This window comes from Cucurbita maxima, unplaced genomic scaffold (genome assembly GCF_002738345.1).
Source record: "Cucurbita maxima cultivar Rimu unplaced genomic scaffold, Cmax_1.0 Cma_Scf00002, whole genome shotgun sequence".
Lineage (NCBI taxonomy): Eukaryota > Viridiplantae > Streptophyta > Magnoliopsida > Cucurbitales > Cucurbitaceae > Cucurbita > Cucurbita maxima.
In genome coordinates this window covers 4,387,209-4,407,616 of record NW_019272018.1, presented here as the reverse complement: position 1 = coordinate 4,407,616, position 20,408 = coordinate 4,387,209, and the positions used below count along the sequence as shown (strand labels likewise).

The following is a 20,408-nucleotide window of genomic DNA, read 5'->3' as shown; positions in this document are numbered from 1 at the left end:
AATTAATATAGAAAATGTAAATGGAGATATCAATGTTTTAGATGAAAAATAAATAAATCATTTAATACGTAACCGATGAATGCCTTTTACTTTAATGTTTGGTTTTTTTTTTAGATAACATCTTAATTTCATTGACTTTGAATATTAAATACCAAATTGAGATTACAAAATGAATGGTCAGGTTTTATTTTAGAGAAATAACTATAAAAGAAAAATATCTCTTCGCAACGACGTCGTTTAAGTGGTGAAAGTCATCGCGGTCAGAATTCAAGAGAGAACAGTTGTTCCTTAGCCACCACGACCTTGGATAACTCGAAAGACAAATTAGAAAGGAAAGGAAATTAGAGATTGGTGTAACCTGAAACAACTAAAATTTGATTCAGAAATTTCGCCATGAAATCCATCTTCCTTCTCTTTCTCTTCTCAGCCCTTGTTTCTGTTTCGACCCAATCCACCGATTCAAAAGGCCCAACAATTCCGCCGTCCTCTGCCCACGCTCGCCTTTGCCAATTACGGATTTCCGTTCGGCCTTCTGCCGTCTACTGTCTCGAGCTACACCATTAATGAGACCTCCGGAGACTTCTCTTTAGACCTGGGTGATTCGTGCAAGTTCACGCTTCCACCGGACAACTACGTGGCTTCCTTTTCTAGGGTTGTCACCGGTAAGATTGCAAAGGGTCGAATCCACAATCTCAACGGGATTCGAGTCCGCGCGTTGTTCCAGTGGTGGTCGATTACTGGAATTAAGTCCACCGGCGAGGATTTGGTGTTCGAGGTGGGGATGCTCACCGCTAAGTATCCGTCCAAGAGTTCCAACGACAGCCCTGTGTGTGAGCCCTGTCTGTCGGCTTCGTAACAGCTTCGGGTTTCTTCAATTCACTGTATTTCTGCTTCTTTTAAGGTTAATTCACTGACTTTTCAGGCATATAACATTGTTGTAATCTCCACTATATCTTATCTTTTACCAAGAATCTTTTAGCTGGAGTTTGTGTTGTGTTCATTTAATGCTGTAATCTCAAGCTATCTTCATTACTGTTCATAAAGAAACGACTGAATTCCTCTCATTTTGTCTGGTTTTTTATTCTATGCATAAAAGTAGATTCCTCAACTTTGTATCTTTTGGTATTAAATTTTTAAATTTCTTGACTTCTTAAACTGAAGAATATATAATATTTAACTGCTATTTCGTTTTTGTGCAGGCCTTTCATTCACTTCAAGCATAGATATGATATGAACTTACCGGATAATGCATATCATGTTATCATCAATGTTTCGAGGTATTTGTTCTTTAAAATGCAATATTAACCTTCTATCTATGCTGCCTGTGCATCCGCCTGCTATTTCTATATATTACTTCTGCTTATTGCAATTCGTAGCTTTGGATTAATACTCTATTTCAATAATATTAGTTTGTTTAGTGCTTGATCATGAGCTGATTTGTATTTTACTCCCTCAAACTTTGCGCACCCATTCAAGTCAAACTTCACACTTTTTGTAATAGTGGAAACCTACCGCTAGTAAATATTATCCGCTTTGACTCGTTACGTATCACCGTCAAACTGATGGTTTTTAAAACACTTCTCTTAGGAGAGTTTTCCACATCTTCATAAATAATGCTTTATTTCCCTCTCTCTCCAACCAATATAATATCTCACAATCCACTCCCTTGGAGCTCGAGCATTCTCGATAGCAGGCTCTAATACCATTACTAGTAGATATTGTCCAATTTAATTCGTTACGCATTGTTGTTAGTCTTACGGTTCTGAAACACTTCGTTCAAAAAAGGAAGTAGAATCTTACACTTTTGGATGTGAAAAGTTCGTTTATTTTTCATAAGAATTTAAGGGTTTGTTAATGTATGGTGGAAGGATAATAATGCAAAAGTAGAATCATGTCAATTCTAATTTGCATAAATTGTGCATAATCCAACGATTAATGTAATAATATTATTCGTATAATCTTGTACTTGTAAATTTTAAGAGAACGACGTAAACTATATTTTCAATACGAAAGATGAAGAAGACATATATAGACATTCGTGTTAAGCGCAATCGTGAACATTCCCAAATCTTCCACTCCATTCATCCTCATGGTCATACTTGCATAGTGCGAAATCCAACAACCTTTAGACATATTGGTGGGAAATATGGTGAGTGAACCGACATGATGAAACTAAAACTTGACAGAAAAGACGTAACGTACGTCTAGTACCCCTCACCTCCAATGCACTACGCAATTTGAAAACTATGGACATGCGGACAGGTGGAGACGATACATATTGTTGTTGTTGTAGCAGAAGTGGAGAGCCTCACTTACTAGATTCCCCTAAAAGCATATCTTCATTTCCCAATAACCCACCAAGACCAGACCCAACAAAGTTGTCGTAGGCAATTCATTTTACACGCCCCCCACAGCCAACACCAATTGAAGTGGAGTGGCACTGCCCTGGCCTTGTTGTCTGTGCCCCCTAATCCTATTGCGCCTCTCTTTACTCATTACCCAATCCCTCCCTCCCTCTAATCCATAATTACATGTCCCTCTCTTCAAATATCACACCCAAACACATCTCACTATTTCAGATTGCCTTGTTGTCTATTTTCACCACTTTTGTCTATCTATATACCAATCAATCAATCATCCCCTCTACCTTTTTCCTTCATTTCAACTAAAACCCACCCACCATTCTTACCTCCCTACCACTACTCTACATTTTTTTTTTTTTTTTTTCCTTCCTTCGAGAATCCTTGACCCAACAATTATTTCATCAATTTATCATAACGAAAAATTTAAAAAGATTCAACCCGACTTCATTAATAAATGAATAAGAAATATAGAGATAAAATTGGGGGCATAAGTTTTGAAAGGCAATCACCAAAGTTAGGTTAAAGACAAGACATTAAATGGGTTCATTTAATTTGGTCCATCACAATTAGAAAACGCCGCAAAAACACGCTTCTCATTAACCCGGCGTTTAAAGTGGGGGAGTTTTTCATTCTTCAATTTCCGCCCACCGATTTTTCTAAGTTCGCATTTAAATTGCCCCGTAAGGTCCGGAATTGAAGGACGATGATTACAGGGAATGCACCAAAATTGTTCAATTTTTACGTTATTAAAAGCACCCAACAAAAAATGCTTTCTTATGGATTATCTTATCTTTATTAAATCATATTAAAACTTTGGGTCTGTATCAATCTTTGATCCTTAGAAAATGGCAAATAATTTTTAACGTTTTTAATTTTGTGTGTAAACTTAATTTAGTCCAATAATTCATTGAAGATTCTGTATTGCAAAACCGAGTCTTTCTTTAAAATTAAGGCGACGTGATTGGGGAATTTTCTAATTCAATTTCTTGTAATTAATGATTAGAGTGATGAGGTGTCCAGAGATTTAAAAGTCGTCCGATCGGACGGTCATTATTTGATCTGGCCTGCAGCGGCGAGGGCGATGCTGCTGGTGATGAGACTGGTTTTTTTGTCCTTCGCTTTGGGTTCCAAAACAAACATGATAAAAGCGAAAATATAATAATAATAAAACAATTTGGAATTGAAAATAACGTTTTACTGATGGAAAGTGGAAACTCACGCGCCGAAAAAGTGCGAGTGGGTTTCACTACCCAATTGTAAATCAACGCAGTGGCTAAGTACTTTATCTGCTCGCTCGTCACAAAACTTCGTTCCTACTAGAAGGAGCATTTTTCACGCGCTTCTCTTGTTCGTGTTTTCCACGCTCGGTCTCCAGGTTCCATAACGTGAACATCTCGTACAAGCCTTTTCTCCCCTCTCCCTTTCGAAGCCAACTAACACCTTCGAAGACTCTTTCTCTCTCTCTCTCTCTCTCTCTTCTTCTTCTTCTTTCTCTCTCTAGCTTCATGCTTGCGCAGAACAAATTATTCGGTTTCGGCGCATCGAAGCCCTAGATTCGTCCCCATTCTTCGCCGGTACGTCCCAAATATTTCTCTTTTATTTATATCGTTTCTTTCAAACGATTTCCTTGGTTCTTTGGGGCTGTTTCTGTGGCAGATCCATTGATTTTCGAGCTTCCTTCTTGGTGTTGTTCTTTTTTTCTTTTTCTTTCTGTTTCTCTATCCGTATTGTGTTAGTATTCCGCAGCGCTACTATATATGTTTTTCTGTTTAATTCGCTGTAATCAGTATCTTTGTTGCTGGCCTTTTATTGGTTTCTCAAGATTTGCACAATGTGTTAGTGAAAATTTCTGAAGCGTTATTTTCAACTTTTACTTCACTGCTGGTGGCTTCCCGTATTTTTGTTTTTGGGTTATTGTTGTCATATCGTATAAAGTGGTGGGGGAGAATGTTTGATGAAGGTAATGCCAATTGTCATGGTAATTCAACAGTGGTTTTCGAGAGAATGGTGAAAAAGAGATTATTTTTTCTCTTCTGTTTATTTTTTCCTCTGGGAACTGGACTGAAATTGTTTCTTCTGTATTGCTGAATCAATGATTTACATATTTGTCAATCAATTTCGGGAAAATCATAAGCTACATTTGGGAGGGAAAGTGTTGAGAGAAGGATGGAGCCATTGAGAGTTTCCTCCTGCATGCGCATAGATTGAAAGTTTATCTGCTTTTATTTTCTTATTTTTCCCTTGGACTTTATGAAGATTAGCTTGCATTTTATTGTTATGATGAAGATCTTGTGACTTGGTTTCATGCTCTTAAGGAGTAAACATACATGGACAAAAAAAATAGGCAATTTGTTATATCTCTACTTTCTTGCTCTGAAAATTATAGCATATTCTGACGTATATTATGAGATTAGTACTATATTAATTGGTTTCCATTTATTCTCCAATTCCTTTTCACTGAATGGCACTAAGGAATCACTTGCCTTGCGAATTTGGTAAGAAGATTATGAGTTATTTTGTTTTTCTGCGTTGTTTGTCTTTTGTTAGTGCTATTATATGAGTCAATATTCTCTTTCCAACCATGACTGAAAGAAATTAAGCTTACATTGACATGATCATGTATATGACTTTATAGTTATTATAGGCAATCATATTTGAAGTATATGAATTCATGTTATTTTATTGCCATGTGTAACTTGTTTATATTGTTCTATCCAGTTCTGGCGTTCAAAGCCCTGGTGCGTAGAGATGCAGAGAAAATGAGCTGTTAGGTGATGGTTGAACAGGTCTAGAACTGTTCTGTAGGTTTCCAAAATGATGACGAATGATAAATTTGTTCAACATTCTGATCATGTCTTAACGAGGAGAAGCTGAACTTAATCATTCTAGTAGTTAAATTTCAGAACTTTCAAAGGTTAGAATGGTTAAGAAATTGGGGATGAAGAAAGCTTCATCCAGTTTAAATAATCGGTCTGCTAGTAGGAAGCAGTACAGGAAGATAGATAAACCGGCTCGAGTTTCAACAGCTCCTGAGAAATCTCTACAGTCTGGAATCTCAAGTACATGGGTATGCAAAAATTCTGCTTGTAGGGCTGTTTTGTCAGTAGATGATACATTTTGCAAGAGATGCTCTTGCTGTATCTGTCACTTATTTGATGACAACAAGGACCCTAGTCTCTGGCTGGTGTGCTCTGCTGAATCTGGACAGAGAGATTCCTGTGGATTATCTTGCCATATTGAGTGTGCCTTGCAGCGTGAGAAGGTGGGGGTTGTTGATCTTGGTCAATTAATGCAGCTAGATGGTAGTTATTGCTGTGCTTCTTGTGGCAAAGTTTCTGGGATACTAGAGTAAGTAATTTTTTTGTTCAATATTTCCTTTAATTCTCATATTTTGCATAATTGTGGGCTCTCAAGCCGCGTAGAGGTGCTGTTGCATGGTTTATATTTACTCCAGCAACCTTATTTTAGCTATGGCCTGATTGGATTGTGAAATTCTTTACTGGCAGATGTTGGAAGAAGCAACTAGCCATAGCAAGAGATGCACGCCGTGTCGATGTTCTCTGTTACAGGATTTATTTAGGTTATAGGCTCCTTGAAAGGACTTCAAGGTTTAAGGAACTGCACGAAATTATTCAAGATGCAAAGGCCAAGCTAGAAACAGAAGTGGGTCCAGTAAATGGGATTTCCGCCAAGATGGCTCGAGGCATTGTCTGCAGGCTATCTGTTGGCGGTGATGTGCAGAAGCTTTGCTCATTTGCAATTGAAAAAGCAGATCAATGGCTCGCTGGAGTGTCTAATACAAATCTGAACTGCAGAGGTTTAATCCATGACCATTATGTTTCTTGCTCCAACTATTGTCTATAAATCTCATTAGCTTTTCTGTAGTTTATATCTTTTCCCATAATTTCATTTTTGACAGATGATTCATTTCCGGCTGCTTGCAAGCTTCTATTTGAGGAGATAAAATCTTCTTCCATTGTGATAACTTTAGTTGAAATCTCGAATACATCGTCTAATGAGACTAAGGGCTACAAGCTTTGGTATAGTAAAAGTAGAGAAGAACCATACACAGAAGAACCTATTTGTGTATTTCCTAGAGCTCAGAGAAGGATTTTGATATCCAATCTACAACCTTGCACCGAATACATGTTCAGAATTGTTTCATATTCAGAGAATGGTGACATTGGTCACTCTGAGGCCAAGTGTTTTACCAAGAGCGTGGAAATAATTCACAACTCTCATTCTCCCGCCCCTTCAAATCACAGGAAAGAAAGTCCTGTTGCTGAAGAAAGCTGTATCCGCAAGAAGGGTCCAGATGATACAACCATTATCTGTTCGTCCTCAGGATTTCAAGTACGAGATCTTGGAAAGATTCTGGAACTTGCTAGGGCTCAAGGAGAAGGTCGTCTTGAGAGCCTTTGCTGTGCTGATGTAAAAAATTGTTGTAGAGTGCAGATCGGTGTCAAGCCAGAAACTCCGGAAGAAGAGCAGCTTCCTCCTGTTTCTCGTGGACTTGATTTAAATGTGGTTTCAGTACCTGATCTGAATGAAGAACTAACTCCTCCTTTTGAGTGTTTTAGGGATGAAGGTAACGGCTGCACTCTGCAGCAGGCTGTTGAGGCAGATGAAGATGCTGCCTCCCATGACATAGAGAAAAATGGCTTGGCAAGATCACACGGTAGTGATGATTCTCAGATCTGGACTTGTGGACCCAATGGCGAGGTGCCGGCTGTTGATTCCCTTACAGGGTTGTACAGGAAAAGGGCAGCTAGCACAAGCGAAGATCCGAATGACTGTGACAGCACTTTAATAAATGGATCGCCGCTCCCATTATCAAATGGTTCATGTTTCTTGGACGAGAACTTCGAGTATTGTGTGAAGATAATTCGATGGCTAGAATGTGAAGGTCACATTAAACAGGAATTTAGATTGAAACTTCTAACATGGTTTAGCTTGAGATCAACAGAGCAAGAACGTAGGGTAGTCAGCACCTTTATCCAAACACTCATTGATGAACCCAGTAGCTTGGCTGGACAGTTAGTTGACTCCTTTTCTGATATCATATCCAGCAAGAAGCCACGAAATGGGTTCTGTAGTAAGCTTTGGCATTAGATTAGCATACTCATGATGCAGAAATCACCGTTAACTCGTACTTATCTTACCTTACCATTTCTCTGCTACTCTCTCCTCTAATTAGTCTGCCGTTATTTGTACAGGCATTTTTTTCTTGATCACTGTCATCAAGTGATTCATTTATATCTCGGACAATGTCATCCGGGTTATGTTAAAGGAATTGGATGCTGATTGCAGAGACAGATTACTCAATTTTTCATAGAATGTAACAATTGGTGGTGGCCGGTACCTGGTAGGGGGCATCAACTATTTCTCAAGTTGTACTTGGTATCGGTGTGGATAATTTGTATTAGCTATCATATTGGCATTGCCTTCTTCCAATACAAAGAAGGTAACTGAAATTAACCTTGAATTTTCATGATTTAATGTCATCTTGTTTACTCGTTTCATTATCATAGCTTATTCTTCTAAAGGTGTTTGGTATGAAATGGTTTGGTGCACTTCTAGAACCTCTTGAATATCAGGAAAACAGTAACAATAATAATAGTGTAATTTCGGGGAAATTTATGAAACTTTCTCTTGTTTAGTTAGTTTCCTAGGGAGGACATTGAAGGAAAGTTGAATAAACTTGCAAACAAATAGAGACGGAAAGGACAAGGGCTGTCAAGAAAATGAGTATATCTGAAAGGAAATTGTCTGGATTGAACGTTTCAGTATGGGGTAAGTAGACAAGGACATACCAACCATTTTGAAAGTGTCTAACAACCAATTGTACACAATTTTAGGTACCGACGTACATTGTTTGGAAGGAACTTATATTAAGTACTTACATTAATACATGCATACGACTGCCTACAATACTCAGATATGACTTGGAAGCACTGATTGAATACATTACACAAATACGACCACACATGGATATAGTGAGACGTCACTTTTTTTTTTTTTTAAGTGATGGACATGAAAACTATATGTTTAACATTTTTATGTTAATAAATTCATGCATTATTTATATATGCTTGAAAAATGAGTTTGCGAGATTTCGCATTCTTTATAAGATGATGGAAATTTCTCTCTAATAGAGGTGTTTTAAAATATCGTGAGACCGACCGTGATATATAACAGGCCAAATCCCGGACCAAAACAAACAATATCTACTATTGGTAGGTTTGAGCTATTATAAATGGTATCCCAAGGGGTTGGACTGTGATATCCCACATTGACTGGAAAGGGGAATAAACGCAGTGTGACAGCGAGAACGTGTACTAGCAAGGACGCTGGGCCCCAAGGGATAGATTGTGAGATCTCATATTGGTTGGAGAGGAAAACGAACATTGAACCCTACGCTGGCTCCTAACCACATTATTTTCAATTTAATTCTTATTGTTTAGGTCATTTAGCGCAATCAACGTAATTCAAACAACCTTTAACCTAAAAATCATTAGTATGTGAAATTAGAGTTGACAAACAAATTAAAAATATAACTAAAACTCATACTAAAGCACATCCTATTAGAAATGGATAAATGTAATTTTTCACAGCTTTACCTTTTTCTTTTTATTATATTTTATTTTCTTTAGATACGAAACTATACTATTTAATTTTACTATACTATTTACGACATACATTTAATTTTCGATAACTATACTATCCACATAATCCGTAATTAAGAATAAAGATAATATTGAAATTACCAAATAATGTGAAGCCTACACGTGGAATAACCGCAACAGTACCTCTAGAAAGACGGAGGCAGAAAACCATCCCAAATTCCCAAAGTATAAATAAATAAACTCAGAATTTGCATAACGGTGAAACGGCGTCGTTATAGGGAAATCGGGTGGATTAGGAACAAGATTACATGGCAACCGCGAGAGCAGGAAGTTGAGAGTTCATTCACAATTTGTCCAGCCACACTGAGACCACTTTTCGCTTCCATTTGCTCTCAAAATGCTTCTTCATTCTCCATCCTCGCCATGCCTCTCATTCAAGATCATCAACGCTCAATTCAGTTCGTTTTGTTGAATAATCTTCTAGTCTCTGAATCTTTTACTCTATTCCTCAGATAATGTTCTTCTCCTCTCGGCTTTTAAGTCTTTGGCTCAGAACCAAAGAATGGAAATGCCGATTTCCGTGGTACGTGGAAGGTCCATTCCGAGTTCAGTCACTAGAAATGCTGCTTCTACTGAAGGTAAGTTCGAGTTGATTGTTTTGTTTTGCTGTTGTGTTAAATCCACTTGTGAAAGTGTAAAATATCCATTGGTTAATGTAGAGAGGCTTTGTTGAGTTTTTCTTATCTTTTCCAGATTGTAAACTCCTACTGAATTTGGATATTTCGTTGTGGTATTGGAATCCTGAGACAATGAATTTGATTAGTTGGCAATTTTGTTTTGCTCGGTGAAATTGCATTATAGGTAAGAAGCAGAATCTTACTGGAGTTGTATGTTAGGCGTGACACGTGCGAATAGTAATAAAAAAAAAAAAAATTAGGGTCATTAATTTATATTCACGATTTTTGGTTTAGCATATTTTAAGTTGTTTATAATAACTTATTGCAACTTGTAACTTAAAGGTTCTAAATATAGATTTTCATTTAAAAAATCGTTCCTTATTGCTTCAGAATTAATGTCTAAATATGGCTATGTTGAATCAAGGGAAAAAAAGGTTTACCTATTTCGAAAGAAAAAATATATCATGGAAGATTGGGGATAGAACTGATAAAAGACTGTATACAAATAATTATATGGATTGATTCATTCAGTTGTCAATATTTAATGGCGAATTTATGCTGAGAGGAGAAAACCAGGCCATCACATAACATTTTAACTTGATTGAAGATGGGTCAAAAAAAGCTTAAAATCTAAATTTGTTGAGGAACAATTAATGTCGTGGTAGCGCGCTTTACATCTGAGATTTGGCTAAAAGTGCTTTCACACTATATGAAGTCCAGCATATCACCTGTGTGCACCAACCAATATTCGTGGTAATATCCTAGAAGGATTTCATATTTGTATGTTCGCAAAGCGAGGTAGTTGCCGCATCAGTCATCAAACAATCAAGTTAGTATGAGGGTAGGTTGTTTTAGCATCAAGGCATTTCTTTAAAAACGAATTTGTTTTCGTTATCATTTATACCACATTAACAATTCGCTGGAATATTTGTTTCACCAATCATATTATTACAGGATTACATCTTATCTGTTTTCTGTAAATTGTAGCTGGTGCTTCTGTTATGTTCACTGATACGGCTGAGGCTGATGTATTAAAAGCCTTATCACAAATTATCGACCCAGACTTTGGAATAGATATTGTCTCATGTGGTTTCGTGAAAGATCTTCACATCGATGAGACTTTAGGAGAGGTTTATTGAGAACATGGAATTGACAGTTTTTATGTGATGTCTCCTTGTTTTTAATTAAATTTGATGGCTTGTTGGATTACAGGTTTCTTTCCGGTTAGAGCTCACTACACCAGCTTGTCCAACAAGGACATGGTAAATGACCCAATCGCGTTGTTTGAACAAGAACTGACATATGTTTGGAAGGGTAGACTTTTTGTTGTTAACCACAAGTTTCTTACAAATGTAACTGAGTTTTTTTCTTCCACCATGGTTCTTTCCATGATTTTTTCCTGTAGATGTGCTGCAGCAATTTCATTTGTTTGATATTTAATTTTGCCCATTTCTATTATGCGTTGCTTGAATGTCATAATTAAAGGTAATAATACACATTGCATGACAGTTTGAACAGAGGGCTAATGAGGTAGTTGCAGCACTTCCTTGGGTTAAAAATGTGAACGTGACAATGTCAGCACAACCAGCAAAGCCTATATATGCTGGGGAACTTCCGCATGGGTTGCAGAGAATTTCAAACATTGTGGCAGTTTCTAGTTGTAAGGTAGGCTACCCATTTTCATCTCTTTTCAACTCAACTCGATCGACTATCTTTCGAAGTGTAGATCATTAATTTCCAAGATTGGCTTCTTTGCTGGAAAATGTTTGTTGCATAGTTTCTTAAATTTCATGTGGTATATAGACATTATGGAACACTGTCATCTATTGTCTTTTCATCCGAGGGGAAAGATGTTGCTACTGATTTGGTGTCATTTTCTGCATCAGGAAATTCATTATTTTCTCTTCTTCGTTCCTGTTAAAGAATAACTAACCATTTATGCAGGGAGGTGTAGGTAAATCTACTGTAGCAGTAAATCTGGCGTATACTTTGGCTGGTATGGGTGCTAGAGTTGGTATTTTTGATGCTGATGTTTATGGACCAAGTTTGCCCACTATGGTTTCCCCTGAAAACAGACTGCTAGAAATGGTAATCTTTGAACATTTCAATCAAAACTTTCTCAGTCAGTGACGGTAAATTATAAATATCTATTTCTACAGAATCCAGAGACGAGAACCATTCTTCCAACCGAAAAATACTTGGGAGTCAAGTTGGTATCTTTCGGATTTGCAGGACAAGTTCGTGCCATAATGCGAGGTCCAATGGTTTCTGGTGTTATTAGCCAGCTACTGACTACCACTGAATGGTTTGTTCTCTTGGTAAAAAAATTAAAAGTCTGGAATATATTAGTAAGAAAGCATATTTGTACTGCATGTCTCAAACTAGCACTTAACCCTTGTACTATAGTAAATTTAATTATTTGATATATCATCATCACATTTCTACTATTTTCCTCAAATAAATGCTACTAAGACTGATGAAGAAAGAAACAAGTCGAGAGCTGTTTCAAGGCAAAAAAAAAAAAAAGACGAAATATTCTGCATGTTTCCTCTCATGCTCGAACAAGTATATATTTAAAGTTCAAATTAAAGACCCATGATTTTCTAATGTACAAACGTATAAAATAGTAAGGCCCGCACTCCTTTTGGTTTAGTTTAATCGTTAGATGGTTTTGAAGAACCCAACGTATTATGTTTTAAACTAATCCCGCGGGTTACATTTCATATACCAGTTTACTCTGTTGGAGCTCCTTTGCATAACCAGAAAAAAACGAGGGTTTGATTGGACCATATATTTATTTTTTTAAATACCGATCTAATAAGCACATTTAAATACCGACCTATTTAGCATGTTATTGTCGGTTTATTCCTCGTCTACATTACCAAAGGACGAGAGAGACTATCTACTAGATTTTCTTTGCTTATGAGGCCTTAGGAGCTTACATATATTGTATTCTCCTGGTAGTTTTCATGATTATGATCTGAACACGAGTTTGAATTTTTTTATACACCTTATCTTAGAAGAACGAATGGCTACCTATTATCAGTGTAAGAACATGTAGCCATTTTAAAATCTAATCAGCTGTAAATAATGTAGGGGTGAGTTGGATTACCTCATTATCGACATGCCCCCTGGAACTGGTGATATTCAACTTACCCTTTGTCAGGTTTGTGGTATTTTTTTCCCCCTTCTACTCGATATAATATTTCAAGCCTGATTCCAATAAGCATGTTAGAGTTCGTTGAAAACGTGTTTTCCTGTTCTTTGACGTATTAGATTCTTCAGTCTTCACTCTTCTTCTTTGTAATACAAATTCTTCCTTTGTATCTTATTGCTGCTTTATTTTTCATTCTTGTTTTCATTGGAGAATACTTACATTATTGTAGAGAGGCTTTCCAATCAGCACATTACTGCTTACCTTTCTACATTTTGAAACATAGTTGATTCCATTATTTATTATTGGTGATCTGATTGAAAACATATTCAGGTGGTCCCATTAACTGCTGCTGCTGTTATTGTGACTACATCCCAAAAATTAGCATTCATTGATGTTGCAAAAGGAGTTCGCATGTTTTCAAAACTGAAGGTTTGAAATTTCTGATGAAAATTTAATTGAATGTCATTGTGTAAATTTTTCTTATTTTGGAATCCATGAAAGAACAGACAAAAGGTTCTGATGATCAGACAGACTCTTGACTTTAATATACGACTCTTACTCTAGGTACCCTGTGTTGCCGTGGTCGAGAACATGTGCCACTTTGATGCTGATGGAAAACGTTATTATCCATTTGGTAGAGGTTCAGGTTCCCTGGCACGTAGCATATCCTGATAATTCTTTTGAAGATAGAAAGTTTTTATTCAACTATAGCTAAGAAGTAGTGTGTCAATTGCAGGTTGTCCAGCAGTTTGGAATTCCTTACTTGTTTGATCTTCCCATTAGACCAACTGTACGTTTGATGATAAATCTCTTGGCGACCTTTCCAAGTGTACTTTGACTTAATTTAGATTTTTATGCAATCACCTCAAAGTTTGTTCTTTATTCTGGACAGCTATCAGCATCAGGAGATAGTGGGATACCTGAAGCGGTGGCTGATCCTCAAGGTGAAGTCTCCCAGACATTTCAGGATCTTGGGGTTTGTGTCGTGCAACAGTGTGCCAAGATCCGGCAACAAGGTATTCTGTTTTCACCTTCTAAAAGTGCTGGTATCGTAATTAGGTTTTCTTTATATATTGCTCATGCCACAAAATGAATGCTGATTTTCAATAAATTTTTCTAAATGCCAGCATCAACAGCTGTTACCTACGACAGAACGATCCGAGCAATCAGGGTGAAGGTACCTGATTCTGATGAAGAATTCCTTCTGCATCCTGCAACCGTGAGACGAAATGACCGCTCTGCCCAGAGTGTGGTATGTTCATACAGTGTTTTGTAATTGGTTTTAGTTTATTCCTTGGATTATTTCCTAAATGCAACCTTTACATTCCTACACTTTGCAATCGTACCTAGATAATTAGATGCTTTAGTAATGTAGTGCTATAACTGGCACTTGAAACATCTTAGTAAAACTTTTTGGTAAAATGTCATGCGTGTAAAGATAGGTTGCTCTTATTGGTGGCAGAAGCTAGTTGGGCTAGAGACTTTTGTATGGCAGGCGAAATTTTTATCAGCATGTAAACAAGTTTTCTTCATACATATTTATTCGTTGTTTTATTAAAAAATTTATTCTGACCTTTCTCTATTCATTTCTTGAAGTCTCAGCCGCCATTTGAAATTCAACAAAGTCGGGGCTGGCTATTCAATTTCCTGCTCGTCATTTTACATCAGCTAGCTACTACACAATAGTTTTGGGGGTAGAAAATTTTGAACTGTAATCAGGCTATTAACCTAGCGCCTCCACAGCCATGACTGCATGGGTCATCACATGTAGGTGTGAAGAGGATTCTAGTCATTGAGACTTGGTTGATAGTAGCAATAAATAAATGGCAGCCAAAAATTTCTACTTGATCATTTAATTCAATTTATCAAAGAAAACGATATCTTTTCGTGTGGGAAGAGAACATTGATCGGGCTTCTTTCTTGGTTGATTGATGTCATTATTAGGATATTTCTATTAAGTGATTGACATTATGACTGATTATTTCACGGCCTAAGATTTGACGGTTTTGATTTTTTTCCCCCAAAACAGGACGAATGGACAGGTGAGCAAAAACTGCAATACGGTGATATTCCAGAAGACATTTAAACCGAGGAAATCAAGCGCATGGGAAACTATGCTGTGACAATTACCTGGCCCGACGGATTTTACCAGGTGAGCAGAATTTAATTGGCAAGATCAAGTCCATAGTATTGATGGTTAGGGAGGGGGCCGTTTTCTTTTTCCTCTTTCTTTCTTGGGTAATATATGGAATCATTGAAAAGGAAAAAAAAAAAAAAAAAAACGTCAGGGGAGGATAAGCCATTCTCCCAAAGGCCGAGCTAAACAAAATGGGGATTTTCTGCGTTGGAAGCTTGTTAATTGATATGCAAATATGAAAGAAAGAAGTCAGCGCAATAACTAACCTTATCTCTATCTTCAAGTGGGAAGAACACACAGAAAAAGATCTCTCGCAATGTAACGTATACCTAACACTGATGCAACAAATAAATGCTAAGGGTACTGACTGGCTTCCGAACCAACTATTTTAAAATCTGGGGACCGGTAGCTAGACTGATTACTGTCTATGTATGACCTGTGCTATTGGAAAATTCTAAATGTGTTTCTTTGAAACTTCCCCTTCCATTGGGCATGGCCATTGAGGATCATGCAATATCAAAAATATTAAGTAGAAGAACAGTTAAAAAGCAGGTAGGGACACGAAAACGCATTAAAGCTTCTATTGTATTTTTTGTTTACTTTTCTTGTGTCTATGTTTTTGGTAAGAACCTTTCTTCTGTCTATCAAGCAGAAAGAGAGTTTGGTTCAAATTAATAATGAATCAAGTCATTTCAAATTTGTAGGCTGCTAAAAATTACCGTCCTAGTTGAAAGAAATCTATTCTGCGTTTTATAAGGAAGTTCTAATATAAACCTTATTGACCGTGTAGATTGCTCCCTATGATCAACTGCAAATGATGGAGAGGTTAGTTGATGTTCCGCAGCTAACTCCTGCACAGGTAAATTACAGAATTCCTAAATTTTGTGTTTATGCAAGACTTTTCTGATGATGCCTAAATTGTAATATACTGTTTCTTTTTGGGGCTTCCTTCCCTGCAGGCAGCATAGAGTTCAAACAAATAAATAGATTAGGCTATGAAAAATCAGGATTGTTGAATTAAAAGCATCCCACTTTGGATGGAGTTGGACATAGAAATCCCTTTTATAGTTATTTGTCATGAAATGGATGCTTAAAGGCAGTGGAAATGGTGAAATATCAATCTTGAGCATGTAAATTAGAGAAAGCTTTCTGTTTCTTTTGAATTTGTTCTCTGGTTGCATCTTCTATGGTTCATAAAACTCTTCTTGAAGTGTAGAAAGAATCAAACCACCGATTTCTTTGCCGAGCTTGTTTAGATTTCTTGCAGGTCTGACTGGGATAAATTAAATTATATAAACTAAGCTTTTCATTTACGAACAGAAAAGTCATCAACGTCCCTGTCCCTTCAAAAACTCTAATGGAGAAGAAGCATGGATGGAGACAAGAATACCTCGTGGGGAATTTGTGAGAAGTTGATTCTTCCCAACCCAAGAAGGTTTGTTTTTCTTTTCTTTTCTTTTCTTTTTTTTTTTGAATTTATCTAGATATGACCAATTCAATATAAATATATAAAGTAGGTGAACATGCGCATAGCAAACAATTAAGAACCGGCCTAATAAATGAGGAGAGGAGCATGGTAGCAGATATATTTGAAAAGAAGCTTAAGTGTTTTATAGAACCCACAAAAGCGAAGGGGGAAGGAAGGATGCTTGCGTTGCTCAACCGTTCAAATTTGGTCTTAAGAATGGGGAGGCTGTCCATTTCCGCCATTAAAGGCGAGCTTTTTTCAGCTTTTAAAGTTCAAACAAACGGATTGTCCAAAACCATACCAATCATGTTCAAATAACTCCCTCTCTTCTCTTATCTCTTTCCGCTGCTGATCCAACGCCCCCACTTTAACGTTTCTCTTATATCTCACCTTTTGGCTTTAATTGTGTGCTTACGAGACAACTAATATGCCAACAGTATATGTGTGTGTGTATTTAATGACTAGACAAAAGGCCATAATCAAAGTTTTGTTGAAGATTTAGTGTAGGATTAGGTAATGTGTGTGTATATATATATATATTGGAAAGTGGAGTAGGTAATATGTGGATGAGATTTTATACCATTAAAACCATTTTCAGGCTTTTTAGAGAAAAGCTGAAAAAAAGTAAGAAAATGGCCTTTTCCGTTCTTTCCAATTGCAAGGAAAAGGGGGATGATTTCACTATGCACGTGCATATTATTTTATTTCTTTTGACTTTTGGCACAACTTTTTGGCCAAAAACCTTTTATTTCTTATGATATGATTAGCATGCATTGATTTTCTTTTCCAAGGAACAATTTCAGTTAAGCTTTAACTTAACTTCATTATATTTTTTTACCCTTTTAGGATCAGTTTTTCACCTTTTGGCAAAAAAAAAAAAAGAATAATCATTTTTATAAGGATAAAAATGCTTGTTAATTAATGTCAACATCAATCATTCATTTCAATTTTTTTTTTTAATTTTAAAAAAATGTGGTGAGCATTAATGTGGAGCACAGGTCGAAATCACCAAAATCGACTATCCCGTGTTTACTATATAATAATAATACTATTTTTCAGTTTATATATTATTTAAATTTCAACTTTTAGAAAATAGCTAAATATTATTTTGTGAAATAAGTTGAAATATTAAATAAGATTTCCAACAATAAAAACAAGAAAATAAAATATTTTTGTTAGAAAACCTTATCTTTGTTGAATGAGGACTCGGCCATTGAATTATATTCAATATATTAAAGGCCATAAAAAAAAAAAAAAAAAAGTCTAAATAATTGACAGAGTCAAAAGCAAGAACTAAGGTCCCTTCAAAGGATTGAAAAGTTTTTTTTTTCTTGTTTTTGGATAATGAAAAAGCCTTTTCCTTTAATAATAATAATATTATTATTGTTTTAAAACAAATGTATATGGGAGGTGGAGCAGTTGAAGAGAGAATTCAACCTTGATTAAATAAATTAAAATTTAATAAAATTAGTCTTAATTTCTGATGGGTAGCTATACAATAAAATACCCTTTTTGACAACTCATAAGATCTATAATAGATATTCTCAAATAACTAATATGAAATGGTTTATATTAATTTATAATCATTGGTTAGAAATTGGGAAAAACAAACAAAATTGCACTTTTGTAAATAGAGTAAATAATTATAAGTAGGTGAAGGTCGTGACTCATTTTGAATTTGAAAATGGGTAAATTTTTAAATGTATTTAATAAATAAAAAATAGAATAATAGAATTAGTGGATTAGGGTTTCGTGGGAGAGAGATAAGATAAAGGTGGTGGGGACACCGAAAATATAAATAAGAAAAGCTGTGTATTGGACTTATCCTCACCCCCTCACTTTCTTTCTTTCATTAATTAATTTAGAAAAAAAAAATAAAAAACATATAAAAGACAACTCCCTACTTTTTCATCTATTTAATGTTGTCTCTCTCTCTCTCTCTCTCTCTCTCATCATATTATATTTATATTATATAAAATGCAAGTAAAAATGAATGTAAATAGCTTATTTGAAGATGGTATTTAATATTATGTTGATTACGTGGACAAACTTGAACAAAAATATCATTTTCAATGACAACTTTGGAAACACGTTAAAATTTATTTTTTAGCAGTAAAATTATATTGCATGGCTCACAACCTGCCGACATTTTTAAAACCAAAACTAAAAAAAAAAAATGCACCATCATTCCCTTTCTTCTTATTTATTTATTTATTTCTTTATTTATTATTATTATTATTATTATTTTGGTGATACTTATTCCTTCTACAATCAAATTTTGATTTTGAATCCAATTTAGATAACCTCATTCAATAATATAAAAACATGACATTAGTTGTCAATGAAAGTGGCTATACAACATAATGGCTCAATAATTTATACAAATTATAAATATTTTACGAACCTTTTATTATATTATAGAAAAACTCGTATATATTCAATTCTATTTCTTAAATAAAAGAATTCCTCTTAATATATTTATTTTATCTCTATAATTTAAAAAGTTTTAAATAGTCTCAATTTTATAAGAAGAAAAACGATAACTTGTTGGAACCATACTAAAGAAGATTGTAAGTAAATATTAGACACAATAATGGTGTTGAGTACGAAATAAACAAAAATAGAAAAAAAAGGAAATTAACTTTAAAAAATAAATAAATAAAAGAATTTCCAAAGGGGTGTTAATAGCAAAGGCAGGCAGTCTCAAAGTTGGCCGTACCAACTTAGGCAGCATGCTTAAACCCTTCCAATGATGTTAATTAAAAAAACCTTAGATGTCTGTCTCCATACATTCGGCCTTAGGCGGCCTCAAGTACCCTAAATTATTGGAGGTAGGGACAAACCAAGTTATAATATATATATATATATATATATATATATATATATTAGTAAGATTTTAATATATAGAAATTAAATAGATATGACTTTCAATGTTTTAGAAACCTATCCATTCAAGCATGGTTTAGAGATCAAGTTTAACAACTCAAACCCAATATTGTCATTTTTTAGCTTCATTTCAAAGTTTTTAAAACACTTTTGATAAGAAGAAGTTTCCACTCTTATAAAAATGATTCGTTCTCCTCCCCAACTGATGTGGGAGGAGTGAGTGCTAGCAAGGACATTCGCTAGACCTCGAAGAAAGTGGATTGTGAGATCCCACATCAATTGAAGAGAGAAACAAGTGTCAATGAAGACGTTGGACTCTGAATGAGGGTGAATTGTAAGATCTCATATTGATTAGGGAGGACAACCAAACATGTTTTATAAGTGTGTGGAAACCTCTCCCTACATTTTAAAAATCTTAAAGAAAAAATTGAAAGAGAAACTCCAAAAATTTGAAAGGGAGACATTTATAGTAGTCAGCTTTTGTTGTTGTTTACTTCTCAACAACCTCCTCCTCCCCTCCCTCCCTCTCTCTCCTCCCTATATTTAAAGGCACAAACAAAACAACCATAGCCTAAGCGGCAGCCCTCTCCTTCTTCTTCTTTTCTCCCCCTAATTAGTCACCCTTCCACCATGGTTGTGATGCTCCAAACTGGGTTCTCAACGGCCGTAAACGCCAAGATCATAGGCTCAGGCAGCGAAGTCATGGTTTTGGCTCATGGGTTCGGAGGCAACCAGTCATTGTGGGACAAAATCCTTCCCAAACTCACTCACCACTACCGGGTGCTGCTCTTCGACTGGACCTTTGCCGGTTCCATTAAAGATCCCAACTTGTTTGATCCTCACAAATACTCCTCCTATTCTGGCTTTGCTGAAGACCTCATCAAAATCCTTGATGAACTTGGCCTCACCTCCACCATCTTCCTCGGCCACTCCATGTCTGGCCTTATTGGATGCGTTGCTTACACTATAAGACCTGACCTTTTTCAGAGGCTCGTTCTTCTCTGTTCTTCTCCCAGGTATTTATATATATATATATATTATTCCCTTAAAAGGGAGAGATTTTAAAATCTTTTTTTTTTTTTTTTTTTTTTTTT

General features: G+C 35.8%; 2 protein-coding genes, 1 long non-coding RNA gene and 1 pseudogene across 3 annotated transcripts in view; all 4 read left to right on the top strand.

The window, feature by feature from the left end:
- The first annotated feature begins 163 nt into the window (after window positions 1–163).
- LOC111472280 lies at window positions 164–1,428 on the top strand. The gene is made up of 2 exons (XR_002715382.1): window positions 164–901; window positions 1,200–1,428. It is a non-coding gene; the product is annotated as an uncharacterized LOC111472280 (long non-coding RNA).
- Window positions 1,429–3,641: 2,213 nt separating this feature from the next.
- On the top strand, window positions 3,642–7,885 carry LOC111496230 (VIN3-like protein 1). The gene is made up of 4 exons (XM_023146606.1): window positions 3,642–3,937; window positions 5,082–5,711; window positions 5,870–6,180; window positions 6,283–7,885. Exons 2-4 carry the CDS (start codon window positions 5,284–5,286, stop codon window positions 7,473–7,475), a joined length of 1,932 nt encoding a protein of 643 aa, XP_023002374.1. The 5' UTR covers window positions 3,642–3,937; window positions 5,082–5,283; the 3' UTR covers window positions 7,476–7,885.
- A 1,453-nt stretch (window positions 7,886–9,338) lies between these two features.
- Window positions 9,339–16,817, top strand: LOC111496239 (annotated as a pseudogene).
- A 3,127-nt stretch (window positions 16,818–19,944) lies between these two features.
- Window positions 19,945–20,408, top strand: part of LOC111496258 (probable strigolactone esterase DAD2) — a 2,137-nt gene continuing 1,673 nt past the window's right edge. Inside the window, exon 1 of the mRNA XM_023146640.1 lies at window positions 19,945–20,330. Coding sequence (XP_023002408.1) covers window positions 19,945–20,330 — 386 coding nt within the window. The remainder of the gene's footprint in view (window positions 20,331–20,408) is intronic.